Below are 20,216 nucleotides of genomic sequence, written 5' to 3'. Positions count from 1 at the left end.
TGACCATTGGTTCTTGTCCCTGCCAATCAGGAATTATTTGCCAGACTATTGGTTCGGATGACAGTCCATCAATGTAGTTCACCCGCATTGGGCGGTGGGCATCCAATCTACCATTCTATTGGTCTACGTGATTGTCCATCATTGACATCCACACCTCATGGGACAATACTATCTACATATTGGACACCGATTGGTCTATATTGCTGTCACTGAAAGTCGCCCCCGCCTTCACAGCGCGTTCCCGGTTCTGGTTGGCTACTTCTCAGGGTGTGTGGTGTTCAATTGGTCTAATTCCATGCCAATCACCTGGGCTTGATGAGTACGGCAATTTCACGGCTCCGGTTCGGGTGAAGTTTGAAAATAAACTTTAATGTAACCTGTTCTCAACATTGAATTCCAACAAAAGGGTGTATCAGGAGACCTGCAAAAGTCCGTTAAAGGTCACCTGGCACTGTTTTGAAGAAGTGCTTTGAAATAACTTCACAGAGCCTGGTGCCCCATCACCAAGTCACCCTTTATTTACACTTCATGATTTGGAGAGGCCAGCGTTGAACTGGAGTGGATAAAGTTAAAAATCACACAACACCAGCTTATAGTTCAACAGGTTTAATTGGAAGCACTAGCTTTCGGAGCACTGCTCCTTCATCAAGTACTTCAACATATTATCTGGGCTGATACCAATTGTTAAAGTTAACCTGAGGATGTAACTTTTTTAAAAAAAAGGTTTGTGATTTACAGATGAAAGAAGTGAAACTAACATGGTCATTCTAACAGATGAGAGACTTAACAACCATCAAGGTATTTTTCAATGTAATATTTCAGTTACAGCACACTGTAAATTTTTCCTATAAATTACACTTGTGTACTCCACAACTACCTGTTGAAGGAGCAGCACTAGGAAAGCTAATGCTTCCAACGAAACCTGGTGGACGATAACCTGGTGTTGTGTGATTTTTAACTTTATTTGCACTTACACTGTACTTGACAAAGAGTCACAGAGATGTACAGCACGGAAACAGACCCTTTGGTCCAACTCCTCTATGCCGAACAGATCTGACCTACTGTGCTTTTCCAGCACCACTCTAATCTTGACGCTATAGATTGTTAGTCAGTGACGATCTAACTGCAGGTTATTATAGATTGGCCACTCTTGAAAGTACTTTTCAAACCCCTTCTATCAATTATGATTGGGAAAAAATAAAATGGAATTTGGATAAAGATGTCATAAACGCCGGAAAGGACACAACAAGATACGATTCTTACATGTCACTTTGTCTAACACGATCAAGAGAAAACAACATTGGTGTTAAAACAGAAAATGCTCAGTAGGTTTGGCAGCAACTGTGGTGGGAAAAAGAGTCGCCTGTATCAATTCAGATCTGGCTTTTCTCAGAACTGTAGAGGAGGGAATGAATGAAAGTGATGGTAGTTATGTTGTTGATGGAGGAGGAGGAGGAGTGAGTGGTGGAGATGGTGTGAATAGGTGGAGCACCTTTTGCGATGGGAAGCATTGTTCAAGTTTGGTGGTGCGCCCGGACGATTTTGCTGGTTGCTCAGAAAATGGCGGCGCACTGTTGACGGGAGCGGTGCGACTGAACGGCCCAAGCATTGAAATCGAGCGACCGGAGGCAGCCGCCGTTCGAAGTGGGGGGGGGGGGGGGGTTTGATTCATTTTGTTTTAATTGATTTGGTTTGTCTCGGACACCGCCCGCGGTCATGATTTGGAGGTGTCGGACCGGGGCGGTGACATCCTGATCGCGCGGAGGTGGGTGCACTCTCTACGCATGCGCCGAGGCGGCCCACCCCCCCCCCCCCGGTGCAAACGCCAGGTGTCATAGAACATAGAACAATACAGCACAGAACAGGCCCTTCGGCCCACGATGTTGTGCCGAACTTCTATCCTAGATTAAGCACCCATCCATGTACCTATCCAAATGCCGCTTAAAGGTCGCCAATGAATCTGACTCTACCACTCCCACGGGCAGCGCATTCCATGCCCCCACCACTCTCTGGGTAAAGAACCCACCCCTGACATCTCCCCTATACCTTCCACCCTTCACCTTAAATTTATGTCCCCTTGTAACACTCTGTTGTACCCGGGGAAAAAGTTTCTGACTGTCTACTCTATCTATTCCGCTGATCATCTTATAAACCTCTATCAAGTCACCCCTCATCCTTCGCCGTTCCAACGAGAAAAGGCCGAGAACGCTCAACCTATCCTCGTACGACCTACTCTCCATTCCAGGCAACATCCTGGTAAATCTTCTCTGCACCCTCTCCAAAGCTTCCACAATCTTTCCTAAAGTGAGGCGACCAGAACTGCACACAGTACTCCAAATGTGGCCTAACCAAAGTCCTGTACAGCTGCAACATCACCTCACGACTCTTGAATTCAATCCCTCTGCTAATGAACGATAATACTCCGTAGGCCTTCTTACAAACTCTATCCACCTGAGTGGCAACCTTCAAAGATCTATGTACATAGACCCCAAGATCCCTCTGTTCCTCCACCTGACCAAGAACCCTACCATTAACCCTGTATTCCGCATTCTTATTTGTTCTTCCAAAATGGACAACCTCACACTTGGCAGGGTTGAACTCCATCTGCCACTCCTCAGCCCAGCTCTGCATCCTATCTAAGTCCCTCTGCAGCCGACAACAGCCCTCCTCACTGTCCACAACTCCACCTATCTTTGTATCATCTGCAAATTTACTGACCCACCCTTCGACTCCCTCCTCTAAGTCATTAATAAAAATTACAAACAGCAGAGGACCCAGAACTGATCCCTGCGGAACTCCACTTGTAACTGGACTCCATGCTGAATATTTACCATCTACCACCACTCTCTGACTTCTACCGGTTAGCCAGTTTTCTATCCAATTGGCCAAATTTCCCTCTATCCCATGCCTCCTGACTTTCCGCATAACCCTACCATGGGGAACCTTATCAAATGCCTTACTAAAATCCATGTACACTACATCCACTGCTCTACCCTCATCCACATGCTTGGTCACCTCCTCGAAGAATTCAATAAGACTTGTAAGGCAAGACCTACCCTTCACAAATCCGTGCTGGCTGTCCCTAATCAAGCAGTGTCTTTCCAGATACTCGTAAATCCTATCCCTCAGTACCCTTTCCATTACTTGCCTGCCACAGAAGTAAGACTAACTGGCCTGTAATTCCCGGGGTTATCCCTATTCCCTTTTTTGAACAGGGGCACAACATTCGCTACTCTCCAGTCCCCTGGTACCACCCCAGTTGCCAGTGAAGACGAGAAGATCATTGCCAACGGTACTTGCAATTTCCTCTCTTGCTTCCCACATAATCCTAGGATATATCCCGTCAGGCCCGGGGGACTTGTCTATCCTCAAGTTGTTCAAAATGTCCAACACATCTTCCTTCCTAACAGGTATCTCTTCTAGCTTATCAGTCCGTTTCACACTCTCCTCTTCAACAATACGGTCCCCTCTCGTTCGTAAATACTGAAGAGAAGTACTTGTTCAAGACCTCTCCTATCTCTTCCAGACTCAATACACAGTCTCCCACCACTGTCCTTGATCGACCTACCCTCGTTCTCATCATTCTCAGGTTTCTCACATATGCATAGAATGCCTTGGAGTTATCCTTGATCCTATCCGCCAGGGATTTTTCATGCCCTCTCTTAGCTCTCCTAATCCCTTTCTTCAGGTCCCTTCTGGCTATCCTGTATCCCTCCACTGCTCTGTCTGAACCTTGTTTCCTCAACCTTATGTCGTTGTGCTACCTGTGCCTTGGGGCTGCAGCAGGAAGGATGCACAAAACCAACAGGCTGCAAGGTCATGGCTTTGGTCACCCCCACCCCCACACACACCCCCCCCCCACGCCCACACCCCCACACCCCCTCCACCCCCACACCCCCCCACACCCCCTACCCCCCCCACACCCCCCCACCCCCTACCCCCCCCCACACCCCTCCCCACACCCCCACACCCCCACCCCCTCCACCCCCACCCCCTCCACCCCCCACCCCCCCACACCCCCCACCCCCCTCCACTCCCCCACCCCCACCCACACCCCCCCCCACCCCCAACCCCCCCCCAACCCCCCCAACCCCCAACCCCCACCCCCCCCCACACCCCCCAACCCCACCCCCCCCACCCCCCCAACCCCACCCCCCACCCCCCCACCCCCCCAACCCCCCACCCCCACCCCCACCAACCCCACCCCCACCACACCCCCACACCCCCACCCCCCCACACCCCCACCCCCCCACACCCCACCCCCTCACCCCCTCACCCCCCACACCCACCCCCCACACCCCACACCCACCCCCTCACCCCCTCACCCCCACACCCCCACACCCCCACACACCCACACCCCCACACCCCACCCCTTCACCCCCACCCCTTCACCCCCACCCCCAACCGGAGGCAGAGTCTGAATTCTTCCCCAACCCCAAGAATCCATCAATTAAACCCCCAAAACTCTCACCCCACTATCAACAATCTTGGGAGGAATAACCATTCACCATGATTATTGTCTTATGAGTGAGGGGCAGGGGCGGTCTCCACTTATTGCAATTTACAGCAATAAGAGCTGCCTTCATCGAACGAGACAGGGATTCTTCAGGAAGTTCAGTGAACAAGCACAGATCTCAGACTTATGCTTGGGGACTGTGCAGCCTTCAGGATTCAATATTGACCTCAACAGCTGAACACCATATTCTCATTCCTAAACCCACGTTCCAGTATCTGTCTTAAAATTGTTTCAGCATAGCCAACCTATTTTCAAAAAAAAAATCATTGGTAGCTTTTATTTTTCCCTGGTTTACATAGACCATCCTTTTGCCTTAGTTTGTTCCTCTGTCTGGGGTTCATCTCCACCAATCTGCTGCATTTTTACCATCTTTACTGAGCAACTGTTACAAAGAAGGGTCATGGGAATTGATTAACTCTGCTTTCTCTCCGCAGATGCTGCCAGACCTGCTGAGTTCCTCTTGTAATTTCTCCTTCTGTGATTCATGAAGTCCTTGATAGGGTCAATGTTGAGAAGGTATTTCCCTCATTGGACAGTCTAGAACCAGAGGGCATTAAGGGATGCTAATTTAACACTAAAATGAGGGGGAATTTCTTGGTTGAGAAGGTTGAGAGTCTCCTGGTCAGAGAGTTGTGGGACAGGATGTAAATTAAAGACTAAGATAGGCTATTGATCAGCAGGGAAAGCGTAGAAATGTGGGCATGAGGAATGTTGGATTATTGAATGGCAGGGTAGGCTTGTGAGGCAGGGGGCCAACTCCAGTTGCTATTTCTTATGGACCAGAAACTGACCTGGAAGAATCATTTAAATACTGTGGCTATGAGAACAGTTCAGAGGCTTGAAATCCTGCAGTGATTTTCTTGTCTCCTGCCAACTTTTTGGTCTTGGGAATACCAGATGGAGTAAAACCGAATTGATTTGTTTGTTATTTGTCTGAAAGACCCTGGCAGGTTTTGATACCTGTGCTTTGATTTTTTTTTTTAACCCATTGCAGGTTAACACAAAATGAATGTGCTGAATGAAATTTCCAAGGAGACAGTGGCACGGCCACTGAGCCGGAGCGAAGTGCTGGGGATGCTCTTCCGCCTCACTTTGTTTGGTGCTGCCACATACTTTGGTATCAAATGGATGGTGGATACCATAGATCCGACACGGAGACAGAGAAGATGGAGGACAAGAAAAAGGTATGATTGTGAAATATGAGCCACTGTGAACTACTGGTAACCTGTCTGTAGAAATCAAATTGTTCGGGACTATAATGAGGTGACTAGATTGCAAAAGCGTATCTCAAATCCATTTGAGGTTGGTCCATCATGTCCTCATCAGAAGTGGGGTTTAATAGTTTCAATCTCCATCTTGTACGATCACCATGCCCTTCAGAAGAATGATCTCTTTGTGATTTCTCTTCTCAATAACTTCTGAAATATTAATTTAGTGTGGCTGTTGGTTACACCTGTTGATCAAGGGAATAAAAGGTGTCGGCTGCCATTTCGACAGACATTGCTGGAAAAATATAGGATGTCTGGTAGCACCTGGGGGGAGAAAGCAGAGTTTACATCTTGGATCCAGTGACCCATCTTCAGAAGTTGACCCAAAATGTTAACTCTGCTTTGTCACCACAGATGCTGCCAGACCTGCTGTGTTTTCCCAGCAGTTTTGACTTTGGTTTCTGATTCAACCATCCGGAGCTCTTTGTTGCCATTTCAACCCCTCCCTGTCCCTCATTATTTCAAAAAATTTGGACACACATTGTATAGTTTATAATGTCCACTGGTGCCATGCTTGACTGCAGCCAACATATGTTATTTGAACTGTTCTCTAGGCAGCAAAGCTGATGAAACAGATTGGTGTGGAAGGGATCAAGCTTTCAGAACATGAATTGACAATAGCGTCTCATTTGGTGGATCCCAGAACACTGAAGGGGGTGAGTGTTTTCTCCTGATGTCTTGTGACTTATTAAATCAATGACGTGTCATTGGAAAGCGACTGATCTCAGTCTGGCCTGTGCTGTTGCACGTCGCACTCTGAGCTGTTCTGAGTGGCAAGCTCACGTCCGGCTCCCATCTCCGAACTCATTTCAGCTGCTGTCAAGGAAAGTGTCAACTAACAACACAAAGGAAGAAGAGCTGTTAATGGACTTGCTGAGGAGCCTATTGATGTGCACAAGTTGCTCAAAATCAGCGAAATCCTGTGTTAGGGTGACAGTGAGGGCATAATGGTCCATTGGAAAGGTTTCACTTGAAGAGGCACACTCTTAACTGTTGTTGACTTTCAGCACTGAAGATGGACTGCTGATCCCAGGGCTAGTTGCTGTAAAATCGATATGTAACTATCCTTGTGAGGTTGCAAATACATTCTCAAGGACAAGTTCATTATAAGACTGCCTGTCTGGTAGATAGTCCTACTGTATGTTTGCTATGACACAGAATGAGTTATTTGTTTGAATCATCTTTTGAGAGTGGAACTAAGCTGTACTTTACTGCGGGTTTTTTGACTCCACCTGTGTTACTTCTTCAATACATTTTTGATTTTTGAGCCCAAAATTTAAATTGACAACACTGAAAGAGGACTTCAGGTCAGGTCAGATGTTAAGACATCTGGTTGGATAGGTGGTTTCAAGTGGACACTGAATTTTAGCTCTGAATAACCATCTAGTTTGGGATTGTCAGATGTTAAAATGGAAATCTCTGAAACAATAATCAAACTTGCCCATTCGGTTTGGATTGGGAGAGGCTGAATAGGCTGAGGCTATTTTCCCTGGAATGCCAAAGGCTGAGGGGTGACCTTAGAGAGTTTTATAAAATCATGAGGGGCATGAATAGGGTAGGGGAGGTAGTCAAGGCCATTTCCCCAGGGTGGGGGTGTCCAAAACTGGAGGGGGCATACCATGCGAGGGGCTAGATTTAAAAATGATCGAAGGAGCAAGGTGCGTGTATGGAATGAGCTGCCAGAGGATTTGAAAGGCATCTGGATGAGTATATGAACAGGAAGGGTGAAGAAAGCAATGGGCTAAATGCTGGCAAATGGGACAAGATTAATTTAGATTACCTGCTTGGCATGAATGACTTGGACCAAATGGTCTGTTTCCATGCTGTTTCTATGATTCTGTGAATGGAGGCAGACTGAGTGACATTGAAACAATGGAAATATAATATTGACACAACAAAGCAACAAAAGGAAGAGGGTCAGAGTCGATGGGTTAGTTGTCTTTTACAGCAATGCTTGTGGGCCAAGAGGAACAGGAATGAGTGTATTTCCTCCACCTGCAACATCCCAGCCAGCAAATCCTTCCTCTGTCAATGAGACACCCTTCTCCTCCTATTCCACTTCCCCCTCCCAAGAATCACACTCACCCCTCAAACTGAATTTAGGCTTCTGGTCAATGGCTTCATAAGCACATTAGCCAGGAGACAGGAACTATTCTCAGGTGAGCCTGACTGTTAATTTCTGCAGATATTCAGGAAATGCATTTGTCTGGGTATCCCATCTTGCATTATCACCACCACCCCACCCAACAGAACTCTCCACTGGGTGAAAGATATGATTCAAAAATCCCAAAGCATGACCTGGAAAAAAATCCTGGGAATTTCTACTGTCCTGCCTATTGTCTCCTGTTAAAATAGGTTAAGTGCTCATTCATTGCAATTTCATTTAGATTGGTGCCGCATTTGGGGACTTAACACTCAATGCTCCTTGCCTTTATTTCTTGACCCATTCCAATAGGTGACATGGCGGGACATTGCTGGGCTGGATGAAGTTATCACTGAATTGCAAGAAACAGTAATTCTCCCATTCCAGAAGAGACACTTATTCCGTGAATCCAAACTCTTGCAGCCACCGAAAGGTGAGGCTCTGTTTGTACTTGAAATCGACTCTGGGTAATAGCTGACGTGCAATGCAGAGCTGAGTGATGATGCTTGTGTTTCAGTGTGAGATTGAGTGGTATTTAACAAACAGAACACAGTAATGGCGTTTGAAAATTGTTCAGATACAGCATGGGGTGAAATGCAGAATCAAGGTTTTTTTTTGGAGTTCCTGCAGTGGAGATAGAGACTATTTGGCCCATCGATTCTGCATGGACCCTCCTGAAGTGCATCCGACCCAGACCATCTCCAATTCCCATAGCCTTGCCATTGATCATGGCTAAACCACCGAGCCTGCACGCTCTGGAACACTATGGACAATTTAGCACAGCTGACCCGACCCATCCTGCCCATGTTTGGACCGTGGGTGAGGGGGGGGGGGGGGGGGGGGGGGGGGGGACTGCATCACTCCAGCAGGAGCCTACGCGCAGCCAAGGAGAACATGCGGACTCCTCAAAGGCAGTCACCCAAAGCTGGTATCAAACCTTGGTCCCTGGTGCTGTGAGGCATCAGTGCTAACAACTGTGCCACTTCATGCCCTTTGAAACCAAAAATAAAACTTTCTCTACTCTTCTGAACTGCGAGTAAAGTTTCCTCAGTACTGTCCCCGTCAAACACTCCCAGAACCGGTACAGGACAGAGTTCAATACTGTGCAAAGTTCCCTCTCAAGGTAGTGTCCAGGCAAGCACAGACTTGTTTCTATTTTTCTGACAGCACTATGTTTTTTGAGTGATCAGTGTCTTGGCTTCCACAGCTTTGTGTTCAACAGCAAGTCTAGTTCCTATCCATGAGTTTGGAAATCTCACTAAAACACAAATTGAAAGATCTCCCAGTGTCTGAACAGTGAAAAACTACATGATTCTGTTGCAAATGGTTGTACTTGAAGGACCATCAAACTGAAACATTGGCCGATTTTTCTTGTTCACATCCTGACTGTCCATCCACGCTGGATTTCATGTAGGATCCTTCTTTGTCTGGCTACATACAGGTGTGTTGCTGTATGGCCCTCCTGGCTGTGGAAGACCTCATTGCTAAAGCTACGGCAAATGTCTCCGGCTGCCATTTCATCAACATGCAGGCCTCAGCATTGACTGATAAATGGTATGGAGAGTCGCAGAAGCTGACAGCTGCCGTCTTCTCTTTGGCTGCAAAAATTGAGCCTTGTATTGTCTTCATCGATGAAATAGGTAGGTACTGACTCGCGAGAGACTGGTTACTCATCAAGAACATTTTCCCCTCCGATCTGACAGAAAGGGGTATCTGTTGTTAAATGTATAAACCACTTTTTTACCTCTTTGGTTTGATTTAAGCCTGAAACTCACTCTTGGTCATCTGTTAGTCAGAGTTATCTCTTGCGCACCCAAGCAGAGAAACGTGGTGCTGTGTAGTGCACAGATTATTGAAGGGGGCAGGGGAAGTTGAGAAAGCACTTATTGAAGAATATGGGATCGGACACTTTATAATAGGGGAATGGAGTACAGAAGCAAGGGATTTATTACAACACCGTGTGAAACACTGGTTTGACAGTAACTGGAGCATCTTGTTCATTTCTGGACATCACACATTAGGAAGGGCATGATAGTCATTTGGACAGGATGTTCAAAGAATTCAGGAGAATTGTTCCAAAGACTTGCATTTGTCAAGAAGATCTTAATGTAGAAGCAGGCCGTTCGGCCCATTGAGTCCGCTCTGCTATTCATGCAGATCATGGCAGATCTGATCATCCCTGGACTCCACTTTCCTGCCTTTTCCCCATAACCTTTTACTGATTAAAAAATGTCTGTCTCCGCCTTGAGTGGACTTAATAACCCAACCTTGACAGCCCTTCATGGTAAAGGATTCCACTGATTCACCACTCTCTGAGAAGAAATTACCCCTCACCTCTGTGTTGAGTGGGCACCTCCTTACTCTGAGATTACACCCTCTGGTCTGAGACTCTCCCACAAGAGGAAACAACCTCTCCACATCTATCCTGTCAAGGCCGTGAAGAATCTTGTGTTTAAACAAGGTCGCCTCACATTCTTCTAAACTCTTGAGTACAGGCCAACCTCTCCTCCTCTGGTATCACCCTAGTGAACCTTTATCAGGTCTGACTCCAATGCTGGTAGATGCCCAAAACTGTTCTCAGTATTCCAGCTATGACTCGTGCCTTGTATAATTGTAGCAGGGCTTCCCTATTTTTATTCTCAATCCTCTTTACAAGGTTGGAGAACTTCAGACAGCCTCCTTGATGAGGTTAAAGCTGAGAGCAGATTTGATCGATGTGCTCAAAACCATGAGTTTGGAGAGAGTTGATAAAAAGAAACTGTTGGCGGATGGATGGACATGGGACACTGGTAAAAAAAAAAGGCCAATAACTTTAAATCAATGCCTTAGAGTCATAGAGATGTACAGCACAGAAACAGACCCTTCGGTCCAACCCGTCCATGCTGACCAGATATCCCAACCCAATCTAGTCCCACCTGCCAGCACCCAGCCCATATCCCTCCAAACCCTTCCTATTCACATACCCACCCAGATGCCTCTTAAATGTTGCAATTGTGCCAGCCTCCACCACTTCCTCTGGCAGCTCATTCCATACACATACCACCCTCTGCGTGAGAAAGTTGCCCCTTTTATATCTTTCTCCTCTCGCCCTAACCCTATGCTCTTCTACTTCTCGTTTCCCCCACCCCAGGGAAAAGATTTTGTCTGTTTACCCTATTCATGCCCCTCATGATTTTATAAACCTCTCTAAGGTCCTTCCTCAACCTCCGACGCTCCAGGGAAAACAGCCCCAGCCTGTTCAGCTTCTCCCTATAGCTGAAACCCTCCAACCCTGGCAACATCCTTGTAAATCTTTTCTGAACCCTTTCAAGTTTCACAACATCTTTCCGATAGGAAGGAGACTAGAATTGCACACAATATTCCAACAATGGCCGAACCAATGTCCTGTACAGCCGCAACATGACCTCCTAACTCCTGTACTCAATACTCTGACCAATAAAGGAAAGCATACCAAATGTGAATGAAACTAATGAAATGTGCTGCCTAAGAATGTGACGGAGGCAGATTCGGTCAGGAATTTCGAAAGCGAATTGGATACTTATCTGAAGAGAGCTGATTTGGAGCATTGCTGTGGGGAGAAGGCAGAGAATTGTTGTGGGCTAAATGGGCATCTCCATGTGTTGTAACCAGTCAATGATTCTAAAGAACTGTGGATGCTGTAAATCGGAAACAAAAACAGAACTTGCTGGAAAAGGCTCTGGCAGCATCTGCGGAGAGAAAGCAGAGTTAACAGGTTGGGTCGAATGATCCTTCCTCAGTGATTCTACATCACTCAAACCTGTCCAAAAGGTTAGTACCACAAGGCTTGTTAATGTGGCTAATGTGCAACCACTTCACAATCTGGCTTCTTCAACCCTTTGCTTCATGCCAGTCTGTATACTTTTGATCTTCACCCTTGTCTGTTTTCAATCTGTCAGATTCCTTTCTGCGGAACCGCTCCTGCAGTGACCATGAGGCAACAGCCATGATGAAAGCACAGTTCATGAGCTTGTGGGATGGATTGAGCACTGACGCAGATTGCCAGGTAGATGGGCTTCTGCCTGAAACCCACAGGTTCAGAGGCAAAACTTTGAACATAGATAAAGCAGTGTGGAATATCTGTATTCCTTATCACAGACAACAGTAAAATGGTACATTTTCCCAACAGAGGATTTCCATCAAAGTGAATGAGAAAGGAAGTGCACCCAATGATTTGATTAAAAGTTAATTATTTCAAATCTTGCACAATCAATTCAATTGCTTTTATCCAGACTGTATTGCAAGCAGGGTTAAGAAACTTCAGTACAATTGGATGCAGCACTGACTATAAAGGAATGTCCAACCAGTAAAAGCATTCACATTCATTTCTCTTAAGTAGCAAGATATGCATTTCCCAGTTTCTCAGAGGGTAAATGTAGTAAATCTCGCAGCCTTAAGTTTCCTGTTTTTGTGCTTGATGTGTGGCCTTAAGTTCCTGTTTTCTCTAGGTGATTGTGATGGGCGCTACAAACAGACCTCAGGATGTAGATCCGGCCATCTTGAGAAGGATGCCCAGTACGTTCCATGTGGACCTGCCAGTGAGTGTTTGGCAGTACATTCATTGTGATGTCGTCATTGTTACGGGCATAGTTGGATATTGTTCTATGGTTGCAATGTAACAAATAATTAATCTTCTGGTTACCAAGTTGACCATTTAAATACCACATGTGGCAGGTTTTAACAACAATATCAATATCAACTCGGTTTCTTAATAAACACCGGTTATTGTTTTATTCTCAAAGCAAAACGTATTCGATGAAAAGGCTGTCGTTGACTTAAAATACACAGTCGCTAATGTAGAAATGCAATTCCTTGTCAATATCCCCAAAAGTCAGGTACGTGCATGCACCCATACTCTGTGGCTCTCTCAGGAAAAGAAGAGAAAAATAGATTTCTCTGCAGGTTGGCTTTCTGAAAAAGAACTTTTCAACCAATAGGTCATCCTTTAAAGCAAAAAGAAGCCGAGAATATTCTCTGTTGCTGTGATGTTCTGGCATACGTGGGCAAGATATTAATAATATAAAGTTCTTTCACTGCCCAAATCTGTTATCTTTGTGATCATTTATTGAATTTTCAAATGCAGGCTATAAATACTGCAATCGACCAGGTCACATTTTCAGAATCCAAGACAAAACCTGCGTTGTTAGAAGTGATTGCATGATTGAACAGTGCTTGCTGGGCAATTGAGACTGCCAATAGGTACACTAGCAACCAACTAAAGATTAAAAAGCTCATTTACGGTCATTAAAAGCAACATAAATTCGTTCGCATTCTCTGCAAAAGAAAAGCAATCTGTTCAAACCTTGTGCCCGATTTCCAAGAAGCCTTTGTGGGGTGTTCTCAATGCTATAGTTTCCCAATGCTTTCAGTCACAATACCTCAGCCATTCCAGTCGACTTGCCAAACAATCTTTTGTCTCCTCATTGTGACATTCAATAGAAATTTGGCTTTCGTGTGTCATTTTAGTGAGTGCAAGAATTAAAGTATTGGGAACGACTCTGTCTCTACAGCAACATTTTAAATAATCATTTCTATGTAATCCCACAGAGGCAGCGACAGCGGCATGAGATTCTGAAGTTGATCCTTTCTGGTGAGCGTGTACGTGTCTCATTCGTCTCCCTTGCGTTTATCTGTTACCCGCAGCAATTTCTGATGTAATTTGGAGGTATTTATTGATTAGCCTTTTCTCTCTGTTTTAAAATGTTCCTTCCAGTTAAACGGCGATGTGAGACTGAAAGAAATAGCAGAGAAAACGGCCGGTTACTCGGGCAGTGACCTACGGGAGCTTTGCCGAGAAGCAGCCTTGCACCGGCTCCGTGACTTTGTTCGGAAGGAGCAGATGCACTGCATTGAGAGACAGCTGCAGGCTGATGACGACAAGGAAAGGTACTCTTCATTGCTGTGCCTTCGTTATGTTTGACAATACTTGCACTTTTATATGCAAAGCTTTATACCACTGTGTGAAAGTTGACGAATGAAAGGGAGATAAAGTGGAGTAAAGATAAGGGAACATGTCCCTTCGTAGGAAAACCTAGGCAACTTGTGCCCACGTCTCTGGACAATCACTGGAAAAGAAGAAAGCAATTCCAGTGTGAGACAGCATCTGTTCCCAGGTTTAGACTTTTCTTTCCCTTCACAGTCAAGACTTAGCCCCGGCTTAGACGGAGCCGAGGCACATGAAGACTTGCAGTGGAATAAGGCCAGAAATTAACTCGGGCCTATTGTTATGAAGGTGTACTGTACCTTTAAGAGAGTTGAAAGGTTAGCACGGACTGACAAAGCACAGCGAGTCCTCAACAAGGTAACGATGTAACACTTGGTCAAAACACTTAGCAGATGGGTTGCCATGAAACCAAAATAAATTCAAGTTCGGCCAATCAATTTAAATTCTGGTCCAAGATACCAAAATCCAATCAAATTTGAATTTAGTATGTTGATAATGTGAAAATCAATGAAATGTTCTGATGTTTTGGAGTATAAAACTGAGCATTTCGAACAGTTAGGGGGAGAACTGACAAAGACCAACAAATGTAGACTGCTAGCTGAAGAGCTGTCTGAAAGGTACGTGTCTGTGGGGAGTTTGTGCAGCAGAACATTGAGGCCAACCTGGAGAGAATCTACAGAGGAAAGTCTACAAAGGAGAATGGGCAAAGCTGACTGGTTTTGAAACGTGATTTTTTTTCTGTTTGTTTGTAAATCTTAATCGGGTTTTTTTTAATCAGACGAGTATTGTGGAGTGGGAAGTGAAAGATAGTTTAAGAGAAAGGAATTGGAAACAGTTGATGCTTTTAATTTTTTTCTGTTGGACTTTGAAGAATAATGTTGTTAATTTTTATTTTAAATAGTGACCTCTGGTATCGTTCTTTGCCTCTTCTAACGGATTACGGCACGAGGTGAATATTTTCTGTCTGGCTGGTTTAAATTAGCAGAGGGCTTTACCCTGTGTCATGACACAATGGAGCCATTGCCCAATGATGGGGTTGAGGAGATGAGAAAACATTTTTCAGATCGGGAGACGGTGATGTACAATAAACCTGTTCGAAAAGACAGCACTGAAAGATGAATCAGTTAGAATGATTGGGCCGCAATGTGAAGCAGCCATCAATGTTCAGTCTGAATTGGTATATTTGTATGGGAGGATAATCTGATGCATACTTTGTTTCTTTTCAAAGCTCCACTGATGAGGGTCTCCGAGCAATCACTCAGTCAGACCTCTACCTGGCCTTGGAGAAGTTGAAAGAATCAAAGGCAGGAACTAATGTTCTGATGCTGCGAGACACTCCTCTGGACTGAACGGAGCACACAAGGAGCGACACTGAACAATGGGTTTTACACGTGCAAGTCGCTTCCTTTTGTTTTCGAGGCAATTCCGTTGACTTCTGCATATTCCAGTTCACTTTCACAACTGGTCCATTCTTCCCTTGTGAAGTTGGACTCTGAGGAGATGCTGAGCAACCAAGAGCCCTCCTTTCTTTCTGGCGATCAGACACTCCCACTACTGGCTTCATGAGAAGTAGTGTGATATGTGCTGACAGTGAAGTGACTTAACCTCGTGCAAAACCTCCTTTGGCCTCGGACGAGGCGAAAAGACTGGCAGTTGTTGTCTCACCCTCGCATTTCAGTGGAGAGCTGTTAAGTAGCTAAAAGTGAGGTTGGCTGAGCGATGTTTTCCTATCCAGTCTCCTTTCCAGCAGTGCTGCCAATGTCATCTACTGTCTTCCCAAATGTGATCTTTTCTCAGTGGCTGAGCTGGGGTATTGCGTACTGTCAAGCTATTTTGATGCTGGACAGCTGATAGAGCATGGCCAAGACTGTATAAGAGGAGCAGGAAGCCTGCACTATTGCTTCCCTATCTAATTCCCCAACCCAAGTGGCGGGGTTGGAGAGGGGCAGAACCGGATGTGGTGGAGTTTAACCTTATTGAAATGGGCGTTTTGTTCCAGTTGCTATGTCAGGGCCAACCCCCCCCCCAACATGGCACTGTTGTGGCCTATCTTAAAAGAGCAGCAGGAACATCTGTGTCCCTGGCCAGCGTTCCTCTCCTGATCCATATCACAAAAGTTGTCATTTATCTTGCTGCTGTTCAGGAGTTACTGTTGTCTGAAAAGTGGCTGGTTTTGCAATCTCCACTGATTGGAGCATTTCAGTGGAGCATTAGCTTAACTCGCTGGAAAGTGCTTTCTTTTTGCATTCCAAGCTGGGAGTTTGACATGGCAGAGGCATGAGCACACCATTCAGGCTGGCCCCTTTGTTCACTGCTGAAGGAGTGCTGCCCTGTTGAATGTGCAATCTTGGACACAGGGTCTTCAAACCAAAGCCTGAGATGCTATAGATCTATCAGCAGTATTCACAGAAGGCGAACGGTCCTCCTGGATAAAATGATCTCTTTCCATTTGTCATCACAAATTAATGGGCAAATGAGCTGCTATGTTTCTTACATTCCAGCAATAACTAGGTTTCATTTGGTTGGAAAGCACTTTTGGATGTTAGTTCAGTTGAAATGCATCTCCTATCTACTAACTGAAATTAATTTATCAGTTCCATTTATTTTCCTCTTTGATCACTTCATGAGGAATTACCAACTACTTCTGTGTTTCCAACTTCACCTTTTTGTTTATAGCTGTCTGTATAATAGAACGTGTGGCTCAGTTTCTCAGACTGGTAGGTGGTTCAGTCCTTTTGGGGTGTATTCACGATCAATCTCCTCCTACCTCTGGTGGATGTCAACGGGTTGTGGATTGGACCTTTTGGCAGAGACTGAAGGTGGAGAAGAAGAGCATTTACCTGACAAACCCCATCCTGACTTGAAAGGTCTCCATCAGTTCACCTCTCAGTCTTCCCTTTTTTCCAGAGAGGATGCCCTCTCAATTCTCGAATGTTTGTTAAATGTTGTTGAGTACATCTGTGTTTTGTTTGTCTTGTGGAAACCTGAACCTTGTACAGCACTCTGTGTGATATAACCAAGATTCTGAATGAGTTCATCATAACTAACCTGTTTTTGAATTAGATTTCTCCGAACTTTGTCATCCTGCGTTTGCACTTTTGATTTTTGAACCTGTGTACCTAATTCCCTTTTATACCTTTTATGCTGTTCCAACGACTCTCTTTTTCTCAGGATTTCTCCTGTCAGAATGGTGCCCCTCCGAATTGCACAGTTGGCCCAAATCTCATTCTGTTAGCTCACCAGAAAAAGGGTGGCTAATTCGCTGGGTAATTGGAGAGTGACCACAAATGCAGCTCGTGTCAGCACCTTGATTGGGGCTCAGTGATGAATAGTCATGCAGTTATCCACATCTTTGTTTCTCTTAAGTGGTCTCACCTGAGCACTGAATGGATAAACCTCATTTCCTTTTCATTCAGTCTCTGACAGTCACATTAAAGTCATGGGTTCGAACTGGGCAAACCTGATTTTAGGACCACGATCTGGGTGTGCACATAAAATAGGTAGGAAAATGGTGTGGCTGTTAACAATGGGGCACGAATGAAATAATGAATCATAATAGGCTAAATTACCTTTCTCATCTGGATCAGTTACGTGATTTAAAGGGTTAAACTGCAGTTTCAATAAATCTCTGCAAAATGTAACTTCTGTGCTCTGAGATACGCTTGTTCAGCCCTCATGACAAAAAACATTCTGGTCATTTATAATGAAATAAAAACTGGAACAGAGCAAAACCCATGCATGAGGGTTCATTTTTATTAGGTCTTCAGTCACGTGCTGTAGCCATCAGCGTGACCAAGTTGTGCCACTCTCAAATGGAAGGAAAGCTGTTCACCAGTTCAGAAAACTGGAGTGAGTCTGATACGACAAGGCCAAATATGAAAGAAAGATTACATCTTACAGCCTAATTTAATATCGAGTTACTTTGTCATTAACATTTTTACTATGCTGTCTTGTAATTTTGGGTTTTCAAATTTCGAACAAATCCTGAACCGAAATTCTGTGACCCCACGTAATTCTCTGAAGATCCAACTTGATGATGAGAAGTTGGTATCGATGAGAATGTTCACTTTATTATCTTCACAATCAATTACTAGCTAACTTTATTCAAAGAGAAGAGTGTTCGTTTGTGATGTGGTCAAGTTAAAGAAACGTTGGATTCTTGGTGGGGGGGCTTGCAGGGAAAGAAAGTTTGTTCAGCATAATTCAGTGGGGATGGTTGAAGTGTGTCAATATTTTTCAATCGCTTCCCCCTGACTTGAGGTTTTGCAGACGCGAGCAGATCTTGATGCAGCTGAATTCAGGAGACAAAAAGACGGAAGTTGGTGCTCCTGGTGTTGTGCATGATCTTCCAACATTGCACTGTTTGGGGTGAAAGCCATGCATCTCTGCAATGAGCTGCACATGTTGCAGGAGCTGAGTAGAAACACTTCTTGCCAGTGTTGATTTATCGTTTGAACATGTTTATAATTTAGTGATTTTTTTTGTTGAGAAGATTTGTAGCTCAGGTTGGTGATAAGTATATAAGTTAGGTCACTGAGCTTGATGGCTTTCAAACGTTTTGTCGCCATGCTAGGTAACATCTGGAGACACTCCATGATACTGTTACCTAGTATGGTGATGAAATGGTGGAAAACAAACCTTCGAGCTCAGCGAGCTAACCTACTAATGCTTATAATTTGCTATCATTGACAATAGCTGGGAAAGGAAATGTTGTTTTGGCTGTTTTGTTGTGAACGTTCCATAGTTTACCATGTTTTCCATCAAATTATTTGTGTGAAGTATTGTTTCGAAATAAACAGAACTCCGTTTTGTTGTTTAAGTCATTTCAATTTTAAACCAATGTGGTGGAAGTGCTCATCATCTGCAGAGGAAGGAACAGAATTGAGGTTTTGAATCCAATATTATTCTTCTGAAGAAGCATCAACTCTGTTTAGTTGCTCCACAGACAGTGTCAGATCTGTGGGGGAATTTCCAGCACATTTTGTTGTTGTTTCAGATCTCCAGCATCTGCAATCTTTTGCTTTGAGACTATCCAGGGTGTGTGGCTTGTGATAATCCGAAGGCAGTGTTCTGCTGTGGAACAAGAAGTGTGTTGTTTTGTTGCTAACCTAACATGTTTGTTTTTCAGGCCATGTGCTTAACTGCTGTGAACAAGTATGGTCTATGTGCCATGGGGGTCAGTTGAAAAATGTTAATTTTCCATGAGAACTTGCAAATCCATGTTGTCAAGATAGATATTTCTTGCTGACTTTGTATTTCTTGTACTTTATGAAAGGAATTTGAATAGTTACATGTCTAACAACATGTGGCAATCAAAATAAAATGTAGATAGGCTGGAAGAGCACCATAAGCCAGGCAGCATTAGGAGATGGACAAGTCCATGTTTCAGGTGCTTATACCCAAAACTTAACTTCTCCACCTCGTGATGCTGTCTGGTTTGCAGTGTTCTCCAGCCTTCTGCCTGTTTAGTTTGGATTCCAGCATCTGCAGTTTTTTTAAAAATTTCTAATCAAAATACAATGTCTGAGAATGCTTAACACAGTATCAAATAAATCCTGGGTTTTATTTTGAGAGGTTGAGCCCAAAAGTAAGGAATCAGGACAAAAGGCCTGATGTTGTAGGGTTTTAGTCGTGTCTTCAAAGAGCGAAGAGAGAGAAAGGTGGAGAGGTTCAGGAGAGTTTATTACCAGGGCATCTTAAGCTGCCAGTGATGGACCAGTTAGAATCTGGCATGTGCAGGAGGCCAGAGTTGGAGGAATGTGAATATCTTGGAACATTGTGAGGTTGGAGGAAATTACATTGTGTGAGGGGTTTGAGAGGACCATGAAGGTATTATTTGAATGGCAATACATTGGCTAAGGGGAAGACTCGATGAGGTCTGGGTATCCTTGCACACCAGTTGCTGTAAGTAAGTGTGCAGGTACTGCAGGTGGTGAAAAAGGCAAATGATATTTAGGCCTTCAAAATGAGACCATTTCAGTGCAGAAGCAGCGATATCTTAGTGCGATTGTGCAGGGCTCTGGTGAGACCACACAGGTAGGATTCTGTGCAGCTTTGGTCTCCTTATTAGACGTTCTGGTTATTGGGACAGTGAAGTGACGGTCGACCAGACTGATTTCTTGGATGGCAGGATTGCTGTATGAAGAGAGACAACACTGGTCAGTGCTACGTTCACTGGAGCTTAAAAGCATCTGATGCACACATGGGAGTTCTAGTTCAGGATTCTCGAAAGATTACCGTGCAGGTTAACAAGCAGTTAGGGAGAGAAATGTAATCGTAACATTGATTTCGAGAGGTCAAGAATACAAGCCTAGAGCTGTGCTGCTG

The 20,216-nt window shown here is 44.8% G+C and overlaps 1 protein-coding gene across 1 annotated transcript; it reads left to right on the top strand.

Annotated features, from left to right (window-relative positions):
* The first annotated feature begins 1,760 nt into the window (after positions 1-1,760).
* On the top strand, positions 1,761-19,364 carry LOC140459756 (outer mitochondrial transmembrane helix translocase-like). The gene is given in 14 exon segments (XM_072554255.1): positions 1,761-1,834; positions 3,755-3,816; positions 5,511-5,677; positions 5,680-5,700; positions 6,339-6,440; positions 8,240-8,360; positions 9,369-9,402; positions 9,404-9,567; positions 11,845-11,951; positions 12,394-12,483; positions 13,493-13,543; positions 13,659-13,831; positions 14,791-14,838; positions 15,118-19,364. Coding segments are annotated over 12 exon segments (1,188 nt in total). The 5' UTR covers positions 1,761-1,834; positions 3,755-3,816; positions 5,511-5,521; the 3' UTR covers positions 15,239-19,364.
* Positions 19,365-20,216: the final 852 nt, after the last annotated feature.

This window comes from Chiloscyllium punctatum, chromosome 35, assembly GCF_047496795.1.
Source record: "Chiloscyllium punctatum isolate Juve2018m chromosome 35, sChiPun1.3, whole genome shotgun sequence".
In the NCBI taxonomy this organism is placed as follows: domain Eukaryota; kingdom Metazoa; phylum Chordata; class Chondrichthyes; order Orectolobiformes; family Hemiscylliidae; genus Chiloscyllium; species Chiloscyllium punctatum.
The sequence above is the reverse complement of the archived record's forward strand: the minus strand, read 5'-3'. Positions and strand labels throughout refer to the sequence as shown.